The sequence below is a fragment of the Aotus nancymaae genome, unplaced genomic scaffold (genome assembly GCF_030222135.1).
Source record: "Aotus nancymaae isolate 86718 unplaced genomic scaffold, 86718_ANA_hifiasm-v0.15.2.pri h1tg000210l, whole genome shotgun sequence".
Lineage (NCBI taxonomy): Eukaryota > Metazoa > Chordata > Mammalia > Primates > Aotidae > Aotus > Aotus nancymaae.
The window spans coordinates 506517-528924 of NW_026988625.1; the positions used below are offsets into that span (position 1 = coordinate 506517).

At 53.9% G+C, this 22408-nt stretch overlaps 1 protein-coding gene across 2 annotated transcripts in view; it reads right to left on the reverse strand.

The window, feature by feature from the left end:
• Positions 1-21540, reverse strand: part of HIC2 (HIC ZBTB transcriptional repressor 2) — a 28304-nt gene extending 6764 nt beyond the window's left edge. Inside the window, exons 1-2 of one of the 2 annotated variants that reach the window (XM_012466499.1) lie at positions 20983-21540; positions 1873-1970 (exon numbers count right to left, since the gene is read on the reverse strand). In XM_012466499.1, coding sequence (XP_012321922.1) covers positions 1873-1898 — 26 coding nt within the window. In that variant the 5' untranslated portion in view covers positions 1899-1970; positions 20983-21540. Of the gene's footprint in view, positions 1-1872; positions 1971-5991; positions 6948-20982 lie in introns of those variants that run through there. The other variant, XM_021666958.2, reaches the window with a different exon arrangement.
• Between the last annotated feature and the right edge of the window lie 868 nt (positions 21541-22408).

A 22408-nucleotide genomic window follows, 5' to 3' on the forward strand; every position in this document is an offset into this window, starting at 1 on the left:
AGCCTAGGCTACTGTCTCTGTACCACATGAAGTCCATCACACACCCTCAGGGACAGAAAGGGACCAAAAAATAAAGAGCAAGTGTCTTTACACTTCAGCATGCAGAGGCCTCCCTGAGAGGGGCCTGTCTCGAAAGCTGACAAAACCGGGCCCATGGGGATGCTGAAATCCCCCAAAACTAAATGGTGGTTCCTTTTGAAACATGGCAGGGCCCAAATCAAATTGCTAGCGGCCTTTGGTATGCAGCCTCGACTCTGTGGTTGCGCCTCCCAAGCCACACAAGAGGCCACCCAGGCTTCGCCAGAAGTCATGTTGCTTGCCTCCCAGATGCTGCAGTCGGCCTGCAGCCCCGCCTCTCTCCAAGGCCCTTGGCCTCACCAGGGCCACCTTGGACTCCTGGGCGGGTGCCAGTGCCGCCCCAACCTGAGCTTCCAGGTGCCAAGCAGGAAAGGTAGCCTGGGCCAAGCGCCTGGCACCACCTGAACCCTCCTTCCTCTCTAGGAAGGGCAGTACCATCTGGGCCTAGGAAAGGTGGCCAGCTGGGCTCCACCACACAGACTGGCACAGGCGCTAACTGAGGTCAATAAGTAAGAAACATACCGACGCTGCTGGTCTCTGCAGGAACCCTGCCAGCCCAGGTATGTTTCTGCTTGTGCAGCAGCAAGACATGGGTTTCCGAGAGCGAGTGCTCCTAACCATGCTTCCAACCCCACTGAGCACCCTCCTCTGCCAAGGACCAGGCACACCACAGTGGGGGTGCAAGGGCAGGGCACACAGGTGCACAGTGGGCACCAGATGGACTCTAGGGGAGGAGGGAAATGTCCCTCTAAGGGAAGAGGCAAGGACGTGGCTGGCAGTGCACAGAATGACTGGAATGTTTTGAATGACTCAAAGCTGTCCTCAGCCCTAAGCCCAACTCCTCAGTGCAAAACACAGCACCGACAGCTCCATCCTCTCACCCCTACCAGAGCCCCTCAGAGAATGGCTTGGCAGAGGAGGGTGCTGGGGAAGGCATGCCAGTGTCCAGGTGGCCACCCATGCCCCAGACAGGCCCACAGGCTTCCATAAGGCAGGAGGCCAGCAGAGACAGGAACTTTCCTCACTGACTCATAGCTGCCGGACAACTGAGCAGCAGGGCCCACGGGCAGCTCTGAGTCTCACACACAGTTCAGGGTCCAGTCTCTCAGCAGTTGAACTGCTCTGAGCCCACCAGCCCCTGGGATCTACTGCCCCTTGCAGAGTGTCCAGCCCCGCCTCCTGGAGCAGAGCCCTGGAAAGGGTCCCATCCTACCCAATCTTCCCATGACAGAAACTCTCCCCAGTCCCATGCCTGCCCTTGTTTGCAAAGACAAAGGGAAACCCTAATATTCACAGGCTCCCAAAGGTGCCAGAGCTCAGTGTGAACACACGAGGGTGCAACACTGCCTGAGACGCTGCTGGTACTCACAGCCTAATGGCAAGAGGCAGCAAGCACCTGCCAGTGGCTGTGCCTAGCAGTCCAGCCCACAGCAAGCTAAGGAGGGTGCTCACAGGCTGCTGACTTCATGAACCAATCCTCCTCTACTCCCTGCCCCCTCAACCCACCACACAGGGACAAAGAGCCCAAGGTGTGGCTTCCATACTGGGCCCCAGTAACCCAGGCCCCAGAAAATGTCAGTACCAGTTCTGCCAGTGCCCAGACACCTACCCTGAGACTGGCGAGGGGACTGGCAGAGGGCAGTGGCCCCAGGCTCCCTCCACACTGCCCAGTGCTGTGTGCACACAAAGGACCATGGGTCAGACAGAGAGAGGCCGAGAGCTATGGGGCTGTGCGCTACCTAGAAAGCTCTGGGAAAAGGGGCCAGTGGTGGTACTCCCTCCCCTGCGCCTCACCGGAGTGCCAGAGGCCCAGACACCATGTGAGCAGCAGCCAGCAGGGAGGGGCCTCCTGAGCGCGTGGCCTTCCTGGGGGTGCATCAATGCCTGGTCACCTGGGGAAGAGAAGACGGACACGGTCACCTGGACAGCCATCAGCGAGGAAGGGAGGGAAGGGCAATGAAGGGAAGCACCTGGAGGCCTCTGGCTGGGGCACCAGGGGCAGCCCAGCAGGAGACAGTGGCAGGAGAGCCTGGCAGTTGGATCTGATGGCCAGGAACAGTAAGTACCAGGGCGCAGGTCTAGGGAGTTCAGAGGGTGTGATACCTCCCCCCACCAACACACACAGATTAAGGACACACCCCAGGGGCCACCTAGGCCAGGGGGCCCTGGTGGCAGACACAATTCCTGGCCTGCGGGTGTGGTGGCAGGAGGCCTGGGCAGGGCCCTTCCCAGCCTGGCTACATTTACATAACAAAAGGTCAAAATTGGAGCCACTTGTGCAAGGGCTATTTATAAGAACCAGTCTCAACCGCTTCTGGCTCCCCTGCTCCTTCCCTTCCCGATCTGCTCTCAACTCCTCCCTGCCCAGAGGGCCCAGCCCCCCAGCAGGCCACATGGCCTTCCCTCTCTGGAGGTTTCGCTGCCTAAGGGCTCGCCCAAGCTGCAGGCCTGGACTTTCAATACTGGCCCGCCAAAGCCTTGGGCAGCTGCTGCCTGGAGAAGGCAGGCTCCCTCCCACCCCCAGGGCTCTAGGTCCTGCAGGAGGGGGGATCCTGAGGTAGTGCGTCCTTGCACCCCACACCTGCCAGCCTGGGCCCCCACGAAATGGAGCCAGGGTCTTGGAGGGGGCGTGCAGCGGCCCATCCCTGCTTGCCCTTCCCCCACTCCACCCCCAGGGCCAGGGAGGCTCAGCAGGTCCCTCAGGAATGTGACCAGACCCGGGGTGCCGGCCCAGAGCTGGGAGGCCTAGGCTGCAACGGACCAGCTGTCTCTCCAGCCCCTAGGCAGCTCCCCTCTGGGTGGGGGCTGTGAGGGGAGGGGTGCATGGCTGGTCCAGGACCCCACCAAAGGCCCAGAGGGCAGCAGAATCAGCTCTGTTGGCAGGAAGCCAAAGAGCGTCCACAGTTAGCAAGGGTTGGGGCCGGGTGAGCTAACTAACTGGGCTGAGGCCAGTCTTGGGCAGTAGGGGCAGGGGAGCAGGAGCCACTGAAACACTGGTGGGAGCAGTCAAAAAAAACTGGATAGAGAATCTGGGTGGCGCACTGGAGACAATCAGACACCACCATCCAAGCCCTATACCACCTCATCTGCTCCCCAACCACTGCCCCTCACGACCTCCGTCAACCAGAGCCCTGCTGGGCAGAGCACTTGCCAAACTTTGCAACAAGGGGTCACCTGACCTTGCCAGAGGTCAGGCCAGCTACTGGATGCCACGCAGGGAATGGGTGGAGAATGGGACTGGGGGGCACCTGAGTGGGGGTGGGAACACCCTCGTCATTGCCCACTGCCTGGCCCTAACAGGCACTTCACCAGCACAGGCTAGGACTAGGTCTCCCCCCTAAGGAAGGATGGCCCCAGACTGGGTCAGTCATGACACAGGAAAAGGCAGGGCTCCTCCCTGCACCCTCCACTTGAGGTAGGGGGTGTCAGAGCCACCTGTACAAAGTTCACAGCAAGCACAATGCCACAAGTCTGCCATCCACACCAGATGGGCCAAGTCTAGGCCATGTCCAGGCTGCCACTGTGTCTACAAGCAGCAATGCAGCCTCTCCATGGTGGGGACCATATGCCACGCTGCTGCAAAACTCCTACTAAGCACTGCTCTTTCCTTCTCAGCCACAGACCTCTGCCCTACCAGCTTACCACTGGGCATGAAAGAGCAAGTGCCTACCCTGGAGGGCCCCACCTGGGGAGTGCCAGGTAATTAGAAACATGGCTCTGGGCATTGGCCCAGGTGTTGGTGCCCAGCCCTGGCAGCAGCTGACTGCAGGCTGCAATGAGGATGCCGCCTGGCACCCAGTAGACCCTGGCAGCAGGCCCAGGCAGCGTGCCTATCAGCCCCAAGGCTAGCACACCCAGCCCTGGCCTACTGCCCACCCAGAACGCTGGTTCCTAGGACACCCAGGATCTGGGGCAGTGGGGCAGCAGGCCTGGGCTATCAGGGCCAGCTTGGCATTCACTTAAGGCTCTGATCCAGCCCCTCCCTGGGACAGAGCTTTCAGGGGTCTGCAGGGAGGGGCAGGAAAGGGAGCACAGAAGTCTCTCCAGTTAGGATCCCTCAGCTCTGGGATTCCCCCTGTAGGTGGACTGGCCCCAGCAGGGAAGGGCAGGAACCCCAGCAGCTGGAGGGAGGGCCAGCTCTCTGGCGAATCCAGAAGGTCTGCAGGAAGGAACACAAAGCCTCAGGGTTACCTTCCCAGGCCATGTTTATGGAGGTCAACACCCACCTGCTCTGTTTCCTTACCCTCCCAGTCCCTGCCACAAAAAAGCCAGAAAGTCATGTCCCCAACACGGAGGGTAGGCCCAGGGCCCAGGCAGGTGCTAGGGGGCTGGAATGGCAGAGAAGCTCCAGCTTCTCAAGCCACTGGTGGCACATGCCTGAGCCCTGTAGAGGCAGCCACAGCAGCCTCACCCCTCAGTTCACCCTCAATGAACAGTAAGGAAGGCCCAGTTGGAGCCTATCCACCCCAGCAAGTCCATTTTGTGACAAGAAAAACCTTGGGGGCACACATACCCAACTGCTAAATGATGTTATCTCTGGGAGTGGGATTAAAGAAAAACCATAGTATCTGTATATTATGTTCATTTCTCTAATACTCAACATTAAAAAAAAAAAATACTACTTTTAAAACCCTAAAAATACAGAGGGCAGAAATGATGCAGAGACATGGATGAACCTCACAGTTGTGGCACCAAGTGGAAGAAGCCTTTTGCAAGAAGAGTACAGACCATGACTCCAATTACCTCAAGTTCTAGAATAGGCAAAATGGACTGAGTATAAAAACCAAATCGGAACAGGCTGTGAGACAGGACAGGTGAGGACCGTCCAGGATGGGGAATGAGGAACTTTTTGGGGTGAGGGCAGCTCTCTATCTTGCTGGGAGTCTGGGTTAAGGTAGATGAAAACATAATTTTACACACCTCACTGCATGTAAACTTCACCTCCAAATGAAATGAACCTCCAGACAGAGGTTTTCACTGGACATTCCCATCTCAGCAGCTCAGCACGATACCCTGCCGCTCCCTCCTGGAATCACCACTAACCTTTACTGGGCACTGTTGAATGCCCGATCATGTGCTGTGTCATTGGACCCCCAGGGCCACCCAGGAACCTGTGTGTTCCGTCCCTGTGATAAGGCTGGGTCCCGTCTCATCTTCACACAGCACACAGCTGAGCCTCAAACCCAGCACTCACCCTGACCTCTCGCCTCCCCATGAGGCAGGAAAACCTGGGGCTGAAAGTGGAGGGACAGGTCATCTGCAGCCTTGGGCACAGGCACCCTCTTCCCACTGATGATTTCCAGACCACCCAGGGGTGTCAGTTCTGCCTCAATTTTCCAACTGGCACTGAGACCAAGGGTGACAGGGAAGCAGCTCAGAAGGGCACAGTGGGAACAGGTCCCTGTCCCTCCCGGCTGCTCCCTAGCTGGGCAGCCTCACAGTGCATCTCCAGAGGGCAGTCAAAGTCCCAGGCCAAAACCACCCTGCAGGTCCCCTCCCCATGCACCCTGGATCCCTCTACTCGCTCCCCGAATGCAGATTGGCCAAATAGCCAACGGGGACGGCAGAGGCCAGGGCTCTGTGCACCCCTCACTGCCTCCTGACACTTGGAGCAGCCCCCTTCATTGGGGGACCCACTAGCCCACGATCCTATGTGAGGTCAGACCACACCTGCCCAAATGTGGAGCCTCTGGTCAGTTCATGTGGCTGCAGGGGCCCATGGGGAGACTGAAACAGGGTCACCTCAAGGCCTTTCTAAGCACCCAGCAAAGGGCAGGAGAGTGTGCTCTGGTCAGTATCTTTCGAAGGCCAGGAGAGAGGTTTTCAGATCAAAGTGATCCCTGCTGAGGCAGAAAGCAGAGAACTCCAGCCCCCATTCTGACAGGCTCTGCCCAACTCAGCCTGGACACCCACCTTGCCCAGAGCCTTGGCCTCCAAGAGGCCAGGCACTCAGAACTGCTCCCGGTACTGGTTCTCCACATGGCTCCTTCTGGAAGCCAGGCTGGTGGCCCTGCCAACAGGAGACAGAAACACATCTCATGCCTGCCTCCAGGCCCATAGGTGGGGGTCAAAATCAGGGTGTGGTCTCAGCCACATGATACCCTACCTTCAATCTCTGGCTCCTACAGACAGAACATGCCCTACTGGAGGCCACCACGGGCACCCGGACTGAAACTTCTTCTGGCTTACACCCAGCCAGGAGGGAGGCCTGGGGAGGAGGGTGAAGACCAGGAAAGAGGGCCACCTCAAGCAGGCCTCCCCACCTAGCCCTCCTAGGATCCTTCTCATCCACCTTCCTCCCTGGAAGTTATCCCTTACTTCCCCAGAAAGGGGCTTCCTGCAGGAGGCCTGGGGCTATGCTGGAGGACTGAGAAGCTCCACCCAGCCCACCTCCAAGGAGCTGCACCTTAACCACCTCCCAGTCTAAACAAATTAACAGTAAAATGGGACCCCTCCAGCTGATGCCAAGACTGCTGAGTGAGCAAGGCCACCCATAGCCCACCGGAGCTCCACTGCCAGGTGGGAGGGACAAGTATGCCAGGCCGGGCAGGGCTACAAAGGAACTTCCACACCCCAGAGGTCTAAGTACATCTGACCAGGGTCAAAGAGAGCTCCAGACAAGCTGCGTCTGCCCCTAAACTTAAGCCTAAGGTCAGCATCAGCCCTGGTCCCAGACCAACCCCCATCTATAGTCCCCTCACACTTCAGGTGTGGCTCGGACAGATGCAGCTGCAAGGGGTAGCCCTGTGTGAGCTCAGCCTCTTCCTAGGGGCCCCTAAGCCATGGGAGAGACTGCCTAGAGGGCACAAGGCAGCCAGGCAGGAGGCAACCAGGATCCAGAAGCGCCCCAAGGCCCAGCCCCTGGACACAACCAGCCCTGCACGGTCACAAGCCCAGGACTTTTTTCATCCTATCTCCATGGCCTGAAGTCCTCCCTGAGGAAGGCTTCATAGACAAGAGATAGCTCCACAGAGCCAAGGCTGCACCTTGCCCACCGCCACAGCCCTGTATGAGATGGCAGCCCTCTTGTGGGCAGATCTGATCTCCTCAATCTTCCCACAGGCCCAGTGATGGGGTGTTATCTCTGCAGTTTCAGATAAGAAATTAAAAGGTTCTTGGGGTTAAGCAACTTGCCCAGGGTCATAAGGGCATGTAGGTAGCAGAGTGAAGACCAGAAGACTGACTCCAGAGCTGTGATCTGATGACCCCAAGCCAATGCAGGCAGGGCCAGGGATGCCACTCACACAGGGCTTCCAATTGCCGAGCTGCTTGGGGGTGCTGCAGGAGGCACTGCCCTCCATGCACTGGCGTGCCAGGAGGAGGGCCTCAGCCTGCACCTCCACACGCACTCCCCAACCTCCCAGCACTGCCTGCCTGTCCACAACAGGGCCTCACCCGGGTGCATTCTCCCAAACTCAGTGTGAGGGCACAGGGTCTGCCCAGCTCCTCCATCTGAAGTGACAAGGTGGGGCCCACATCATGCAGCCCACTTTGGGGGCCCAGGATGTGCTTGCTGCTCCTCTGTGAACACCCCCACCCTCCATGACCTTCTTCCCTGTCCCTCCAGGCATGGGCTGGTGGTGGGTAGGGCTCACTGCTCTGGGCAAGCCCAGCCATGTAATCCAGCTCAGGCCTGGATGCCGGCCAGTAGCTCCTGGCTCTTCTCCCAGACCATCCTCCTGGAAAGCAACAGGCTCCACAAATGCCAGGAGCCCAGCTCCCTCCAACGCAGCTTATACAAAATAAACACTTGGGTTCCACTCAACACGTTGGTGATGCAGCGACTGTGACCTAAAGCAGGCCTCCTCCTTCTCTGCTCCTCAGGCCAGCCTGGTCCACAACTCTGTGGCATAGAGTGAGGGAAGTTAGCATCCATCCCAGCCCAATGACTTTCCCAAGCCTGTCCTGAAATGCCATTGGTCCTACTGACGACCTAGTGCTGCCCACAGCAGGGCCAAGCCCTGCGTGGTGCTCCAGCCACCTGCACATGTGTACCGTCCCTTCTGAGAGGTGAGGAAGCCTGGGCTAACAACCTAGCACAAGGAAGAGGCTGGAATGGGCTGCTGAGAGGAGAGCTGGGCAGAAGGTACCTCAAACGGTGTTATCCCAAAAGGTACAGCCTCGGTCCCCTCCCTCTTCTCATCACTTCTGGGTTTGGAGCCAGCAAGGAATGAGGTCAGGATGAGACCTTGGAGACCTGCAGCTGGATTTCCCCTGCTACTGCTGGCACCATGGAGGGCCCCAGGCCTGGCACAATCTGGCTGAGAGTTCTGAGACACGATATTGGAGAGAAGCAGGGGAACACTGCTTAAAGAAGCAGAATAATGGCTGGGCATGGTGGCTCATGCCTGTAATCCTGGCAATTGGAGAAACCAAGGCGAGTGGATCATGAGGTCAGGAGATCGAGACCATCCCGGCTAACATGGTGAAACCCCATGTCTACTAAAAATACAAAACATTAGCCAGGTGTGGTTGTGGGTGCTTGTAGTCCCAGCTATTCAGGAGGCTTAGGCAATAGAATCGCTTGAACTTGGGAGGCAGAGGTTGGAGTGAGCCCAGATCATGCCACTGTACTCCAGGCTGCCTAGGTGACAGAGACTGTCCCTCCCTGCTCCAAAAAAAAAGCAGAAAAACAATTTTAGACTGTGATAGTTACTATAAACACTGCTCACCTCTAAACTCCATCCCAACACCACCCTGCCTCCCAAGAGGGGCCTGAGTTTGGGGTAAAAGGCTTTCTGGCAGCCACAGAGCAGGAGCCCATGTAGGGCCAGCAGAGCAGGTGCAGCTGCTGTTCCTAGTAGGTGAGGAAAAGGCAGGAATCTGGCAGCCACATCTGTCAGGAGGCAAAACAGCCCCTGCGCTGGTTTCTGCAGTCCCCTCCAGCCCATTTCCCTGCTCTTCTTGTTCATTGGCCACGATCCAAGAAACAGCACAGCACCAGCAGGGATCTTACCAGAAATGCAGATGCTCAGGCTCCATCCAGCCCTAACCATGAGAACCCTGGCGTCTCAAACACACACTCAAGTCTCAGAAGGGCTAGGCTAGAAGCTTTTTTTTTCCCCTTCTTTTGTTTTTACCTGGACACCATTGACTGGAAAGCTCTCTACTGCCTGAAAGCCAAGCGCTCTGCAAGGAGTAATCACTCAAGGGACGGGCGTCAAGTGGAAGAACGCCCCTAAAATTAAGACACATTTCCCATATACACAAGCTCACAGGCTGGAGAATGCAAACGGTAGACCTAGAATGTGCCACAGCAAGTCTAAGCCTGTTACCACAGGTATCACAATGGTGACCATGCCAGGGGGTTCCACAAACCCTGATCAGAGAAGCAGGTGTGAGTGGCAGGCATAGGTCTGCATGGCAGGAAGGGAGGACAAGCAGTGGCAGCACAGCAGACAATAGGTGGAAAGTCTACACGCAAGGCACTAAATGGGTGAGGAAAGCCTGGGCCGCCCAGGTGGAAGGGACTATCATGATCATCTCTCTCACCCCAGGGACACCTTAAAAGGAGATAACTGAACCCCAAAGGGAGGCACCCAGCACAGCTGAATCACAGAGCTGCGGCCATCCAGCCTGAGGCTCCAGGAGAGACTCTCCAACCTCAGAATTTCAAAATCAACCCTGGCAGCTAACAATTTCTTAATGCCAAGTAAAGACGAGAATTAGAAACAAACAGAAACCCTATCATCTTCTATAATCATTACTTCATAAAAGAAAACATTTCAATGACTGAAGAGCAGGAAGAACTACTGGCAGCCCTGCACCTATGCGGTAGTCCAGGCCCGGCAAAGGCTCCGAGGCAGCCAGCACTGAGAAGCTGCTGCACTGTCCCTACAGAACACTGCCTGACCCTTGGCTGGGACAAGACTGAGATGACATGCTGAAAGGGAATCAGAAAAAACAAAAACACAAAAATTCACTAAAGATGAGATTCTGATTAGCCAAAGACTAAAAGAGCATCTCCCAGGCTGGGCGGGGTGGCTCACGCCTGTAATCCCAACACTTTGGGAGGCTGAGGTGGGAGGATCATGAGATCTGAACCATTCTTTTTTTTTTTTCCCTCAAAAAATTAAATACAAAAGTATCTCCCAGGGATGAAAGGAAAATGGGGATGTTTTTAAACAAGAACAAGACTGTTCCAGAAAGAATAAGAATCTCAAAGCCCATCAGGAAAAAGACAGGTAACATTAAACGCTGGCCAGGCAGTAGAGCAACCGAAGTCTCGTGTGCTTTATTTTTGTTAATTTTTTTTTTTGAGACATAGTCTTGCTCTGTCACCCAGGCTGGAGTGCAGTGGCTGGATCTGAGCTCACTGCAACCACCACCTTCCTGGTTCAATCAATTCTCCTGCCTCAGCCTCCCGAGTAGCTGGGATTACAAGAGTGCAATGTGCCACCAAGCCCAGCTAATTTTTGTATTTTTAGTAGAGATGGGGTTTTACCGTGTTGGCTAGGCTGGTCTCGAACTCCTGACCTCAGGTGATCCACCCACCTTGGCCTCCCAAAGTCCTGAGATTACAGGCATGAGCCACCATCACCGGCCTTGGGCCCACAGCCTTAGAAAACCCTTGGATGGCACAGGAGATCAAGACCATCCTGGCTAACATGGTGAAACCCCATCTCTACTAAAAATACAAAAAATTAGCCAGGCGTGGTTGCGGGAGCCTGTAGTCCCAGCTACTCAGGAGGCTGAGGCAAGAGAATCACTTGAACTTGGGAGGCAGAGGTTGGAGTGCCATCAAGGTTTTTCTAAAGCATGTGAGTCTTCTGTAGTTCCTGAACTTTGGGAGGCTAAGGCAGGTAGATCACTTGAGGCCAGGAGTTTGAGACCAGCCTGGCCAACATGATGAAATCCCATCTCTGCTAAAAATACAAAAGCCTGGGTGTGGTGGCGAGCGCCTATAACCCCAGCTGCTTGGGAGGCTGAGGCAGGAGAATCACTTGAACCCGGGAGGCAGAGGTTGCAGTGAGCAGAGATTGCACCACTGCACTCCAGCCTGGGAGATAGGAGCAAGACTTGGTCCAAAACAAAAGAAAAAGGAAAGGACAGAAGGGCAGAGGGGCAGGGGGCAGCGGGGGGGGGGGATGGAGGGAGGAGAGGGAGAGAGGGAGGGGGAAGGGGGAGAGGGGGAGGGGGAGAGGAAGGGGAGAGGGGGAGGGGGGAGGGGGGAGGGGGAAGAGGGAGGAGAGAAAATGAAAGGAAGCTGTGGGGCTGAAAACTCACCCAAAGTATATGTCAACAAGAATGCACTTATGCACATCAAACAAGCAGGCACACTCATGGAGGCCCAATGCTGGAAAACAACTCCTATGCCCAGCCTGAGAAGGGGCAGCTGCAGGTATAAGAGACTATGATCTGGCAGTGAACAGGACTGAACATTTAGGCTGAACTGTATGAATTTACCTTTTAGGGGTCAAAAAACAGCTGACTGCTGATAATTTCACATGGTTTTGACTTACAACACAGATGAATCTCTCAACTATACTTTTGAGCAAAGATGCCAGAGCAAAGAGACTATTACAGTTCCATTTGCATACATTTAAAAGCACACAGCACTAATCATATGGGTGGGGGGTTGAAAGTGACTAAGCTTAAGGATACGTGAGGGGCTTTCAGGGTTGCGTTTCTCACTCTGCACATTAGTTACAAGGGCATGATCATTTGTGAAGAACTCTTGGCGCTGTACACACTTCTTATGTAAGATGTCCTTCATTTCGATACAGTATACAGAAACCTTCAGAAGGGAAGCAGAGATCAACTTCATCCTGATCAGCAAGTAGACTGAGTCCAGGCAGCAACCTCTCCTAGACCCCCAACCAATAACAACAACACAGGAAGCAGAACATTGGTGGGACAGCTGGCAACGTGGCAACGTCCAGGATGGATTGCCCATCCTAGGGAGTGAGCTCACAAGCCAGACAGGAGCCCATAAGAAACAGAAAGACTACTGTGAATCCTTATTAGAAGCAGTCTCTTGTCTAATATCTAAAAGATAAAAACCTGATAATGTTTTTAAATTGTCCAAGATCCAACTGACATTTTTTTTGAGACGGGATTCCACTCTTGTTGCCCAGGTTAGAGTACAATGGTACGATTTTGGCTCACCGCAACCTCTGCCTCCCACATTCAAGCGATTCTCCTGCCTCAGCCTCCCGAGTAGCTGGAATTATAGGCATGCACCACCACGCCCAGCTAATTTTGTATTTTTAGTAGAGACAGGGTTTCTCCATGTTAGTCAGGCTGGTCTCGAACTCCCCACCTCAGGTGATCCACCCGCCTCAGCCTCCCAAAGTGCTGGGATTACAGGTGTGAGCCAAGGCACCCAGCATCAATTGACACTTCTAAAGGAGAGGGGCGTTCTGCAAATTCTGAAAGGCAATCCCAGGAGAAATAGGAAATTTGGAGCAAGGCAAGTGAGGTTCAAACAGGGCACCAAATAATTCCCAGCAACCAGCTCCAGTAGGTCCCAGTAGTGGCAGCCAGCTAGGCTGGGTGCCGGCTGGGCCTATCAAAGGGAGGAAGCCAAGAAGAAAATGGGTGAGGCTCTTGGGGATGTGGGGTCAAAGGAAGCAGCTGGGGAGAAGGAAACAGCCCACTTGCTCCTTTATAGGTAATCAACACACAAAACCCCCAGTGCCTCAAAAAAATGGCTCAGGAGCTAGAGCCAAAGATCAAAGATGAAGTTATTTTACTCCAAATGAGGAAAATACAACAACAAAAAACAAGTTAGAGATACATTCGGCATCCAGTGGAAGTTTTGTGATTTTTCTGGAGATAGGGTCTTGCTCTGCCACCCAGGCTGGAGTGCAGTGGCACAATCATAGCTCATTGCAACCTCTAATTTCTGGGCTCAAAGGATTCTCCCGTCTCAGCCTTCTGAGTAGCTGAAAACTAAAGGTGCATGCCACCATGCCCAGACAATTTTAAAAATTTTTTGTCGAGGTGAGGTCTCGCTATGTTGTTCAGGCTGGTCCCAAACTTCTGGGCTCAAATGATCCTCCTGCCTCTGCTTTCCAAAATGTTGGGATTATGGGTGTGAGCCACTGTGCCAGGCCTTAAAAAGCAATTTTTAAGGATAAAATTGGGCAACGGCTATGGAAAATATTACAATCTATGGCCCTGTGCCTGAAAAGTCTCCAAGTGTGAAAGAAGAGGTTTCTCCTGTCCAGTAGGTTAACTTGAGAGTGTCTAGCAGAGGACTTGTCCAAGAACTGAGAGAGGGATCCAGACAGATATGGGGAGAAAAATGCTCACAAAGTTTCACTGTGCCTTTAAACTGAGTCTCAGTGGTGCATTAAGGAACTGGATTTAGAGACAGAAAACAAAATAAACAGGCACTTCTCTGCCTCAAGAAGCACAGCTTGGGAGTTAAAAGTGGGCTACTTAGGAGGCCGAAAAAACAAAACCCAGAAAACCACCCAAATGCCCACTGCCGGTAGGACAGGTGATTATGTGTGGATAGCACCACCCTGGACACTGAAATGGAGAATGAGATAGCAGGAACTGCTGTTCCTGGGGTCCCAAGAGTGCAAGATACCCAGCCTCCTGCAAACTCAGCCAAAACCATCCACAGTTTAAGGATCCAGACAGGAGTGGGGAGGAGCGGGAAAGAAAAAAAAAAGGATCCAGACAAATGTTGGAAACCCACAAAAGCCAGCGAATGGCTGACCCACAATTCAGAAGAGTGTTGGCTTCTAGAGGGAAGTGAGGATAAGCCAGGAAGAAGTGCATGGGGTGTTCCAGGGACTTGGGAGGGTGTTTCTTATGTGGCCATGGGGGAACAGGGGTGTCTGTCTCCCTTAGTGCGACACCCATGATTCAACCAATAGTGGGTTTACCACTACTTTTATCTATATTCTTTAAGATTTGTGCACATATGTATATATGTGTAATTTACACCCTCTGCTATTTACACCTTTGTTTGGTTTATTTTTTTTGAGACAGAGTCTTACTCTGTCACCCAAGCTGGAGTGCACTGGCATGATCTTGGCTCACTGCAACCTCCGCCTCCCGGGTTCAAGCAATTCTCCTGCCTCAGCCTCCCTGCCTCAGCCTCCCAAGTAGCTGGGATTACAGGCGCCCGCCACCATACCTGGCTAATTTTTGTATTTTTAGTAGAGACGGGGTTTTGCCAGCTTAGCCAGGCTGGTCTTGAACTCCTGACCTCATGATCTGCCTGCCTCAGCCTCCCAAAGTCCTGGGATTACAGAGGTGAGCCATTGCATCTGGCCTATTTACACCTTTGTAAATAACTTCACTTCAATCACTAAGTCTACTAAGGAAGCTGAGCTTGCTCTATGCAGAAGTCTCAAAAGAAGGGAAAGTCAGGTGTAGTGGTTCAAGCTTCTAATTCGAGCACTTTGGGAGGCTGAGACAGGAGGATCGCTTGACCCCAGGAGTTCAAGACCAGCCTGGGCAACACAGCAAGACCCTGTCTCATAAAAAAAAGAAAGGAAGGGAGGGAGGAAGGGAGGTTGTAGCTGGTTGCAGTGAGCCGAGATCGCGCCACTGCACTCCAGCCTGGGCGACAGTGAGACTCCATCTCAAAAAAGGAAAAGAAACAGGGAAGAGGAATGAGACCTTCCTGGTACAGGGAAGAGCTAAAGCCCAATCCGGGGAGGAGCCAAGAGGCTAAAGCTGAGAAGCACTCACAAAGCACCTCCCTTCTACTGCCTGAGAGGTCACCTGGTCCACAGCCATCAAACCCAGCAGGATCACACAGTTGGGCAGCTATGACAACAATGCACAAATGAGGGCTTTGGAGGGCTCAGTTCCCACAAGAGATAACCCAGAAAACATCACCCTGTCTTAATCATCCAAAGCAAAAGAAGCTGGGGCCTCCACACCTGGGGCAGCAGGCGTGCTTCACTCAAGGAGTTACCCAGGAGGGAGAAATCCCAGGAAACCTACCAAGGTCTAGAGGGGGAAGAAGGGCAGAATTAGAGACACTCTAAGTGAAAATATCAGTGTTTAGAACACAATCGCCAGGCATGGTGGCTCACGCCTGTAATCCTAGCACTTTGGGAGGCCGAGGTGGGTGGATCATCTGAAGTCAGGAGTTCAAGACCAACCAGGCTGGCCATCATGGAGAAACCCCATCTTTGAAAAAAAAAAAAAAATAGAAAAACAGAACACAATCACCCCCCTACAACCCCTCACCTAGTCCCTGTACCCTCCAATTCAGAGTCCAATAACCCTGAATTATCTTTCTCAAACACCCACCTTATCAAGCCACTCCCCTGCTTAAAGCTTTCAATAGGCCGGACACAGTGGCTCATGCCTATAATCCCAGCACTTTGGGAGGTCGAGGCGGGCAGATCACCAGGTCAGGAGATCAAGACCATCCTGGCTAACACAGTGAAACCCTGTCTCTACTAAAAATATAAAAACTTAGCCGGGCGTGGTGGCACGCATCTGTAGTCCCAGCTACTTGGAAAGCTGAGGCAGGAGAATCATTTGAACCAGGGAGTCAGAGGTTGCAATGAGCCAAGATCGCACCACTGCACTCCAGCCTGGGTGACAGCCTCAAAAAAAAAACAAAAAAAAAAACACCAAAAAAAATACAAAATTAGCCAGCCACAGTGAAGCATGCCTGTAATCTGAGCTACTCGGGAGGCTGAGGCAGAATTGCTTGAACCTGGGAGGCAGAAGTCGCAGTAAGCCACGATCACGTCACTACACTCCAGCCAGGGCAACAAGAGCGAAACTCCTTCTCAAAAAAAAAAAGCTTTCAAAGGTTCAAAGGATGCCCAACGCCTGGGATTAAGTTCATCTGTGTTCAGGCCTGGCATGCAAAGCACTTCCTACCGGAGCATCAAGCCCACCTCATCCCTTCCACAGACACACCTAAGAGCTCCAGCAGGCTGTGCCCTATTCTGGGAGGAGCTTGCCCCAACCTGACTCCCTCTTCTGTAAAGCCAGACTTGCCTCTGCTGTTCTCCCCACTCCCAATGTCAGCACCAGCTGCCAAGCCACTTCCCTTCTGCCTACCCCCACCACAGAACAGTACCCAAAGTTAGAACCTGTGTCCCAACCAGCCACAGCATCGGGGGCAGGCATGCAGCAGGCGCTCATAAACATTCATTACATGAGCAAATGTTGATCAGAGCCAATGGTGAGAAGAGATAGGGTGAAACAATATGTGAAAGCTAAGGAAGATGGAAATGCCCAGCACCATCCCTGCCACTGGTTCTAAAATTGTGTTGTTAGGGCCAGGAGCTGTGGCTCACGACTGTAATCCCAACACTTTGGGAGGCCGAGGCGGGTGGATCACCTGAGGTTTGGAGTTCGAGACCAGCCTGACCAATATGGTGAAACCCTGTCTCTTTAAAGAAAAAAAAAAATTGTGTTGTTTATTCTTAAAAATTAGGACTCCCAAAGAGCTTTTGCTTATGTGGCTTCTATGTTACTGTTTTGTGGGTTTTTTCTGAGATAGGGTCTTGCTCTGGCATCCAGGCTTTAGTGCAGTGGTGCAATCATGGCTCACTGCAAACTCGAACTCCTAGCCTCATGCCATCCTTCCACCTCAGTCTCCCAAAGTGCTGGGATTACAGGTGTGAGCCACTGTGTGCTAATAATTTGTTTTTTAAATAGAGACAGGGTCTCACTATTTTTGTAGAGACAGGGTTTCCCTGTGTTGCCCAGGTCTTGGTCTTTAACTCCTGGCTTCAAGTGATCCTCCCTCCTTGGCCTCCCAAAGTGCTGGGATTTCAGGTTTGAGCCACCACACCTGGCTGTAAATAATATTTTTATGGAAAACACATACACACACACACACACACACACACACACACACACCCATTCCATTTTTGTTTTTTTCTTTTTTTTTTTTTTGAGACGGAGTCTCACTATGTTGCCAGGCTGGAGGGTAGTGGCCCAATCTCGGCTCACTGCAACCGCCACCTCCCGGGTTCAAATATTTCTAACAACCCATTTACAGGCAAGGAGAATGAGGCCTGGAGAGGTTAAGGGACTGGCCCACAGAGGAAGCAGCAGTCATCTTTCCACAAAACTACAGTTACCCAAACGCTGAAATCTTAGACAAGGGGCCTCCTGCCAAATCTGAGAGTAACAAATTTCAGCAAATAAAAGGAAGAACCATTTCCAATGGCATCCTCAAATACTGAGAAGGCAGGGCTGGCAGAATCCATCAATGGGCCTCCAGAGGCCTACCACTCAGAGCTGGCAACACTGCTGAGAGCGGCACTGCCTCTGCAGACTGTGACCAGGACCCGGTGGGGCCCTGCATCTGGAAGCAGAGGTGGTAGGTGGGGGAGGGGTGCTACCAAGAAGCAAGATGTGCATGCTGCCTGCTGGGGGCATGAAGTCAAAGTCCCCTCCTGCCCAAAGCGGCTAAGCCAGCCCTACTGCCCTTATCAGCATCAACACATGCCTGGAATGTGGGACTTTGGCAACAACCCTCTCCCCTCAGCCTGCACAGGGCTGACACCGGGTCCTTGGGCTCGGGTTAACCTACCACAGCCAGAGGACAACCACCTTGCAGCACCAGAACCTGCACCCCCAGCCCATCTACCAGGAGACAACCTACCACAAGTCGCTGAGAGAAGCTACCCTGCCTGCATCCCCACACAATCAAGGCCATGGCTGAGCACCTCGTTTGTCCACATTCAAAGAATCCCAAGAGTTCAGCTCTGGTCCCTGCAACAGCCAGACCATCCCCTACATGGGTCTCCTGGAGGTGTTCAGCAAAGGCACAGGCTGCCGTGGGGCAGAAGATTCCCACATACCAGACGGTTAAGGAGTGGCATGTGACTTGAAGGATGAAAACGGCCCAGAGAACGCTCTCTGGCCCCTGGTCCTTGGGAGGTTGCTGGGACACCTGCAGGGTACTACCATCCCACTCTGGGAGCCAGACTCCCTGGCTTTGTCCAGAGCAGCCATCCCACCATCCCCTCAAAATGAAAATCTCAGCTCCCCTCCAGCCCAAGTACTGCTCAGAGTAAGGAGCCCTCACTCAGAAATGTGTCCAAGGCTTTCACACACTTCATCTGGAGCTTCTCCATCCATTCCCTAGCTGCATGATGCTCTTTAACTTCTCTGAGTCACATGTACAATGAGGACTGACAAAATGATTAGGACCACACTGATGTGTTCTGAAGACTGAATTAGGTGTAAAATGCCCACTGCCAGGCTGAGCCCAGGAACGAGGCTAGGGTGAGCGCTCACCCTCTTCACCATTACCTTCCTGTCCTTCTATCGAAACTCTGTGGGGACCACCCTCCTCCCAGCTTCCAAGCCAGGTTCCCATGGTACCAGCCAGCCAGAAACTATAATATCAGCTGCTGCCACAAAGGGGAAGGGCCATGGGGTCCTGGGGAGGGCTGGGGTGAAGGGGCACAAGAGCTAGGGCAGAAATCTGCCCCCAGATCACTCAGGACAGGACAGCCTGGGCCCAGCCACCCAAGATGTACGCCACCCACCCCCTTCTTCCTCAGACCCTATTCCCATTCCCATCTCCTCCACTGCGTGGCCCCCCAACTCCCCCTCTCCCGCCAGGTTGCTCTCCCTTCTCTATAAAGAACAGGACTTATTACCCACGATACTGACCAGAACCACACCCAGGGACCTCACTTGTTCCCTTGTACAATGGGCTGCTCCTAGCAGGCATGAGCCGTCTTATATCCTCTCTCCCTAAAATACAAACTAAACCCCAGGACAACCCATTGTCTATTCCAGTAAAGGGGGCCAGGCCTAGCCAGGCCCTACCTGAAGCTCTGCCTCCTGTGCCCCTTCAGTCCCCTCCTACTCTTCCTTCTCTGCCCCTATATACCTGGCCCAGATAACACAGCCCAGAAAACCAACCTCAGGGACGGAATCTCTTCTCTTCTAGGGAGAAGGCAGAGGTCCCAGGAGTCCGAGGGGCCCCCATTATTGGCCACCTCTGCTCAACCCAAACTTCACTATGTCAGGCCCTGCCAGGTTACATACAGGCCAACAAGAGCCCAAGAATACAGCCAGGAAACCAGGTGAGGCAGACTGTAAAAGTCCAGGCTACAGCCGAGGGCTGTCAGTGGCTCTCCAGAGAACCTCCCAGGAGGAGCCCCCAGTGCACATAGGCTAGGTTCCTCCTGCTGCTCACCCTCTGTGCCTAGTAACCAATTTGTTCACTGGGTAACTACTGACTCCACTGGGCCCTTGGAGTAAAGCAGTTAAGTGAGCACTGCAGGTAACAGCGTGGGCTACTCATCCTTATGCCCGTGGATTCTATTAACAACAAAGAGGCTTCACCTGCTAAAGACACGCCTCTCAAACCTGGCTGCACACCAGATTCACTTCAAAAGCTTCAGGAAAAGCTAGTGCCTTGGGCCTACCCCAGAGACAGGTATAGTCCAAGGTGAGAATCAGGGGACCAGCAGGCAGGCCTCTGCCAGGCAGCATGGGCAACAGCATGTGCTGGGTGAATGTGCAGCCTGCACTCATCACCCAGAAAAGCCCCACGAGAACAGGCCACCAAGGTCCCAGGCCCCACTCTCCCTTCTCACTTACTTTATGAATGAGAGCTCACCAACAGCTTACCATCTTGAGTGTTGCGGCCTCACTGTAGCACGGGTGATAGGGCTGCAAAGGCCACGCAACAGATCTTCCCCTTTAAAGGGGCTCAGGCCTCAGTGTGGTAATGGGAGTGGCCCCTTCCCACACTTGCCAGAGAGAACCCACCCACCCACCCAGAGGAATGAAGCCAAAGCCCAAGCCGCAGGGCAACAGCCCAGAACGGGAGGGGACAAGTCTGTACAGCAGCCACACCCCTGCCAGAGCCAGGAGCTCTTCCATCTCCACAGCAGGCCAACTCCCACCTGGAAGCACCCACTTCGCCAAACCCAATCCCTGCCTTCCCTTAGACTGGGAACTGCCACGGGAAGGCTGGGGACTCCACACGCACCCTCCTCACCACACCCAGTGTGTGATCACCCTTAAAAAGAAAACATGCACCTATGATCCTACAATGCGCTGCCCACCTCACAAGAAACAGGTGCCTCTAGATTAGAGGCACCTGGCTGACCCATCCCTGTCCCCTTCACCATCAGAAAGACCTCCAAGTCCCCCTCTTTTAATACCAAGGCTTCACTTCCAATCCTCTCCACCCATTAACATTACCATAAAAAAAAAACCACCCAGGAAAAATGAACAGTCAGAAGGAGGGACTCCTCCAAGTCTGACCACCTTCTTGAGGGTCCCTCTCCCCACTCAGCGCTGCCACACCCCTCCCAGGCAGTCTGGCCCATCCCTCCTGAACTGTGGCAGGCTGGAACCAGCTCCCAGCCTTCCCTCCCTTATCAAGCTCACTGGGGGGCCCACACAAAGCTCCCACCCCCACCAGCTTTTCTTGCTTTGCCACTCCCAGCTAAAACTGGGTTCAAGGCGAGCAAGCCTGGAGTCCCTCAGTCCCTCAGGGCCTAGCCCCTTCTCGAAGCCCTCCCCCAGCCCAGGTCCCTAACCCTTAGGGCAAGGCCCCTCCCAGCAGGAAGCAAACCCTGGCGGTGCCAGGCAGAGTCAAACTGGAAGGGCTGGTTCAGAAGCCCCTAAATGGGAGCCAGGACTTCTCTTAAGGAGGGGGCTCTCAGCCCTACTCCTCCCTAGTGGGATCTCAAATCTCTCCAGACACCACACTATATGGGCCTCCACAGGCGGTGGAGTCAAAGGCATTTACCCTCCAGCCCCCAGCAAGCTACTGAACTTCCAAAAGCAGCTCCTTCACTACTCCAGAGGAGACTGGGCCGCGTGAACTGCAAGCGCCTCTATCACCTCGCCTGAAAGGCAAGTCTGTGAGCGCCAGAAAGCAGGGGCCAACGAGACTTGGTCTAAGCCCAGGGGGCCAGGCACTGAGTCTGTGCTCAGAAAATGTGGCGGAATTAATAAAAAGCTTGAAAAAGAGCCGCATACATGCCTGGCTGGCAGTGGGGTCTCCTGAGTTGGCTTCCCGGGTCACACAGTATCTGCAAGTCCAAGTCCTCAGCGCTCTCCAGCTGTCTCCCCAGCTACCCTCTATCCTACCACTGCCTTTTAAAACCCAACAGCACTCACTTCCTGGTTAAAACCCCTCCCCTCCAGGCCAACCTCAACCCACATGGCATCCAGGGCTCTCCGCCAGCCCCTCCCACACCACCGCTATGCCTGCTGCGCTCCGCTAGGTGCCAGTCCTTATCATCCTATCTTATAATCATTTGTTGAATGTCTGCCTTCCCCAGGCTGAGCTCCAGAAAACAGCATTACATGAATGTTAACTCAAGTTCTGTTCCCACTGTAGAAACAGGGACGCTAAGGCCAGAGGCAGAAGAGTCCGGGAGGCAGGAGAGTCAATCACTGCTCAAGGTCATGACGAGAGTAAATGGCAGAGCCAGCACTGCACTACAGACTTTACGACCAAGTCCAGTTCCTCTCTCACTGCCCCACAGGGGTCCCTCCTCAGCCAGGCTCAGAGGAGCCAAGAGGGGAGAAACCTCATTTGTTCTTTCTTCCTGTGGTGAAAGCTGCCTCCCAGGCCAGCAAGAGCAGCCCAGGAAGAAGCGCCCCACTCTCTCAGGGATCAGGTACTGGGGGCAGTGGGCAAGACAAGGTATGGGGTGGGGCTGACTGCTCAAGGCCAACAAGCCAAGCAATAAGGTTAGAAACCACAGGTCCCCTGAGTAAACTGAACTTTATTCCTTCCTCACAGCTCTAACTCTCCAGAACTGCCCCGCCAGCTCTTCTCTAGGGGCTAGCTGCTGATTAAATGGCACTCCCTCACCCACCCCCTCGGATCTGACCCTGCAAACAATAAGGACTCGAGGAAGGCAGCAGGCTATCAGCTCAATAATGCAAAACCCTGTTGCTCCTTGTCCACAACAGCTGACTTCAAGTGGACGGGAGGCTGCGCTTATTAACAAAATGAGAAATCTGATCTATGGAAAGAAAACACTACGTGAGGATTAATCCAGGACTGCAGCTTGTGGAGAAGGCTGGGCTGCTGGCCAAGACCGAGGACCGAGGATGGGATCGTGCCTACCTGTCCCCAGAGCAGGTATCATGCAGCACAACAGGACGCATCAGGACTCATCACCCCTGCCCCACCTACGCCTTCTCTTCTCCTTCCAGCAACTGCGACAATCATTTCGGTTTTACTTTAATTAAAAACCTGATTCCCTCGGGCTGCTTCTTCATCTACACAGAGCCAGCAACCGGAGGGAGATTTTTCTTTTCAGGAATCGGTCGTAAAAGCTCAGTGACTAATCTACAAGTTCCAACAACTGGCAGAAAAACACCGCAGGGAGATGTTTGGGCATACAGCAGCACTGAGAGCCAACTGGCCAGAGGGCCACAGGCACTCTAC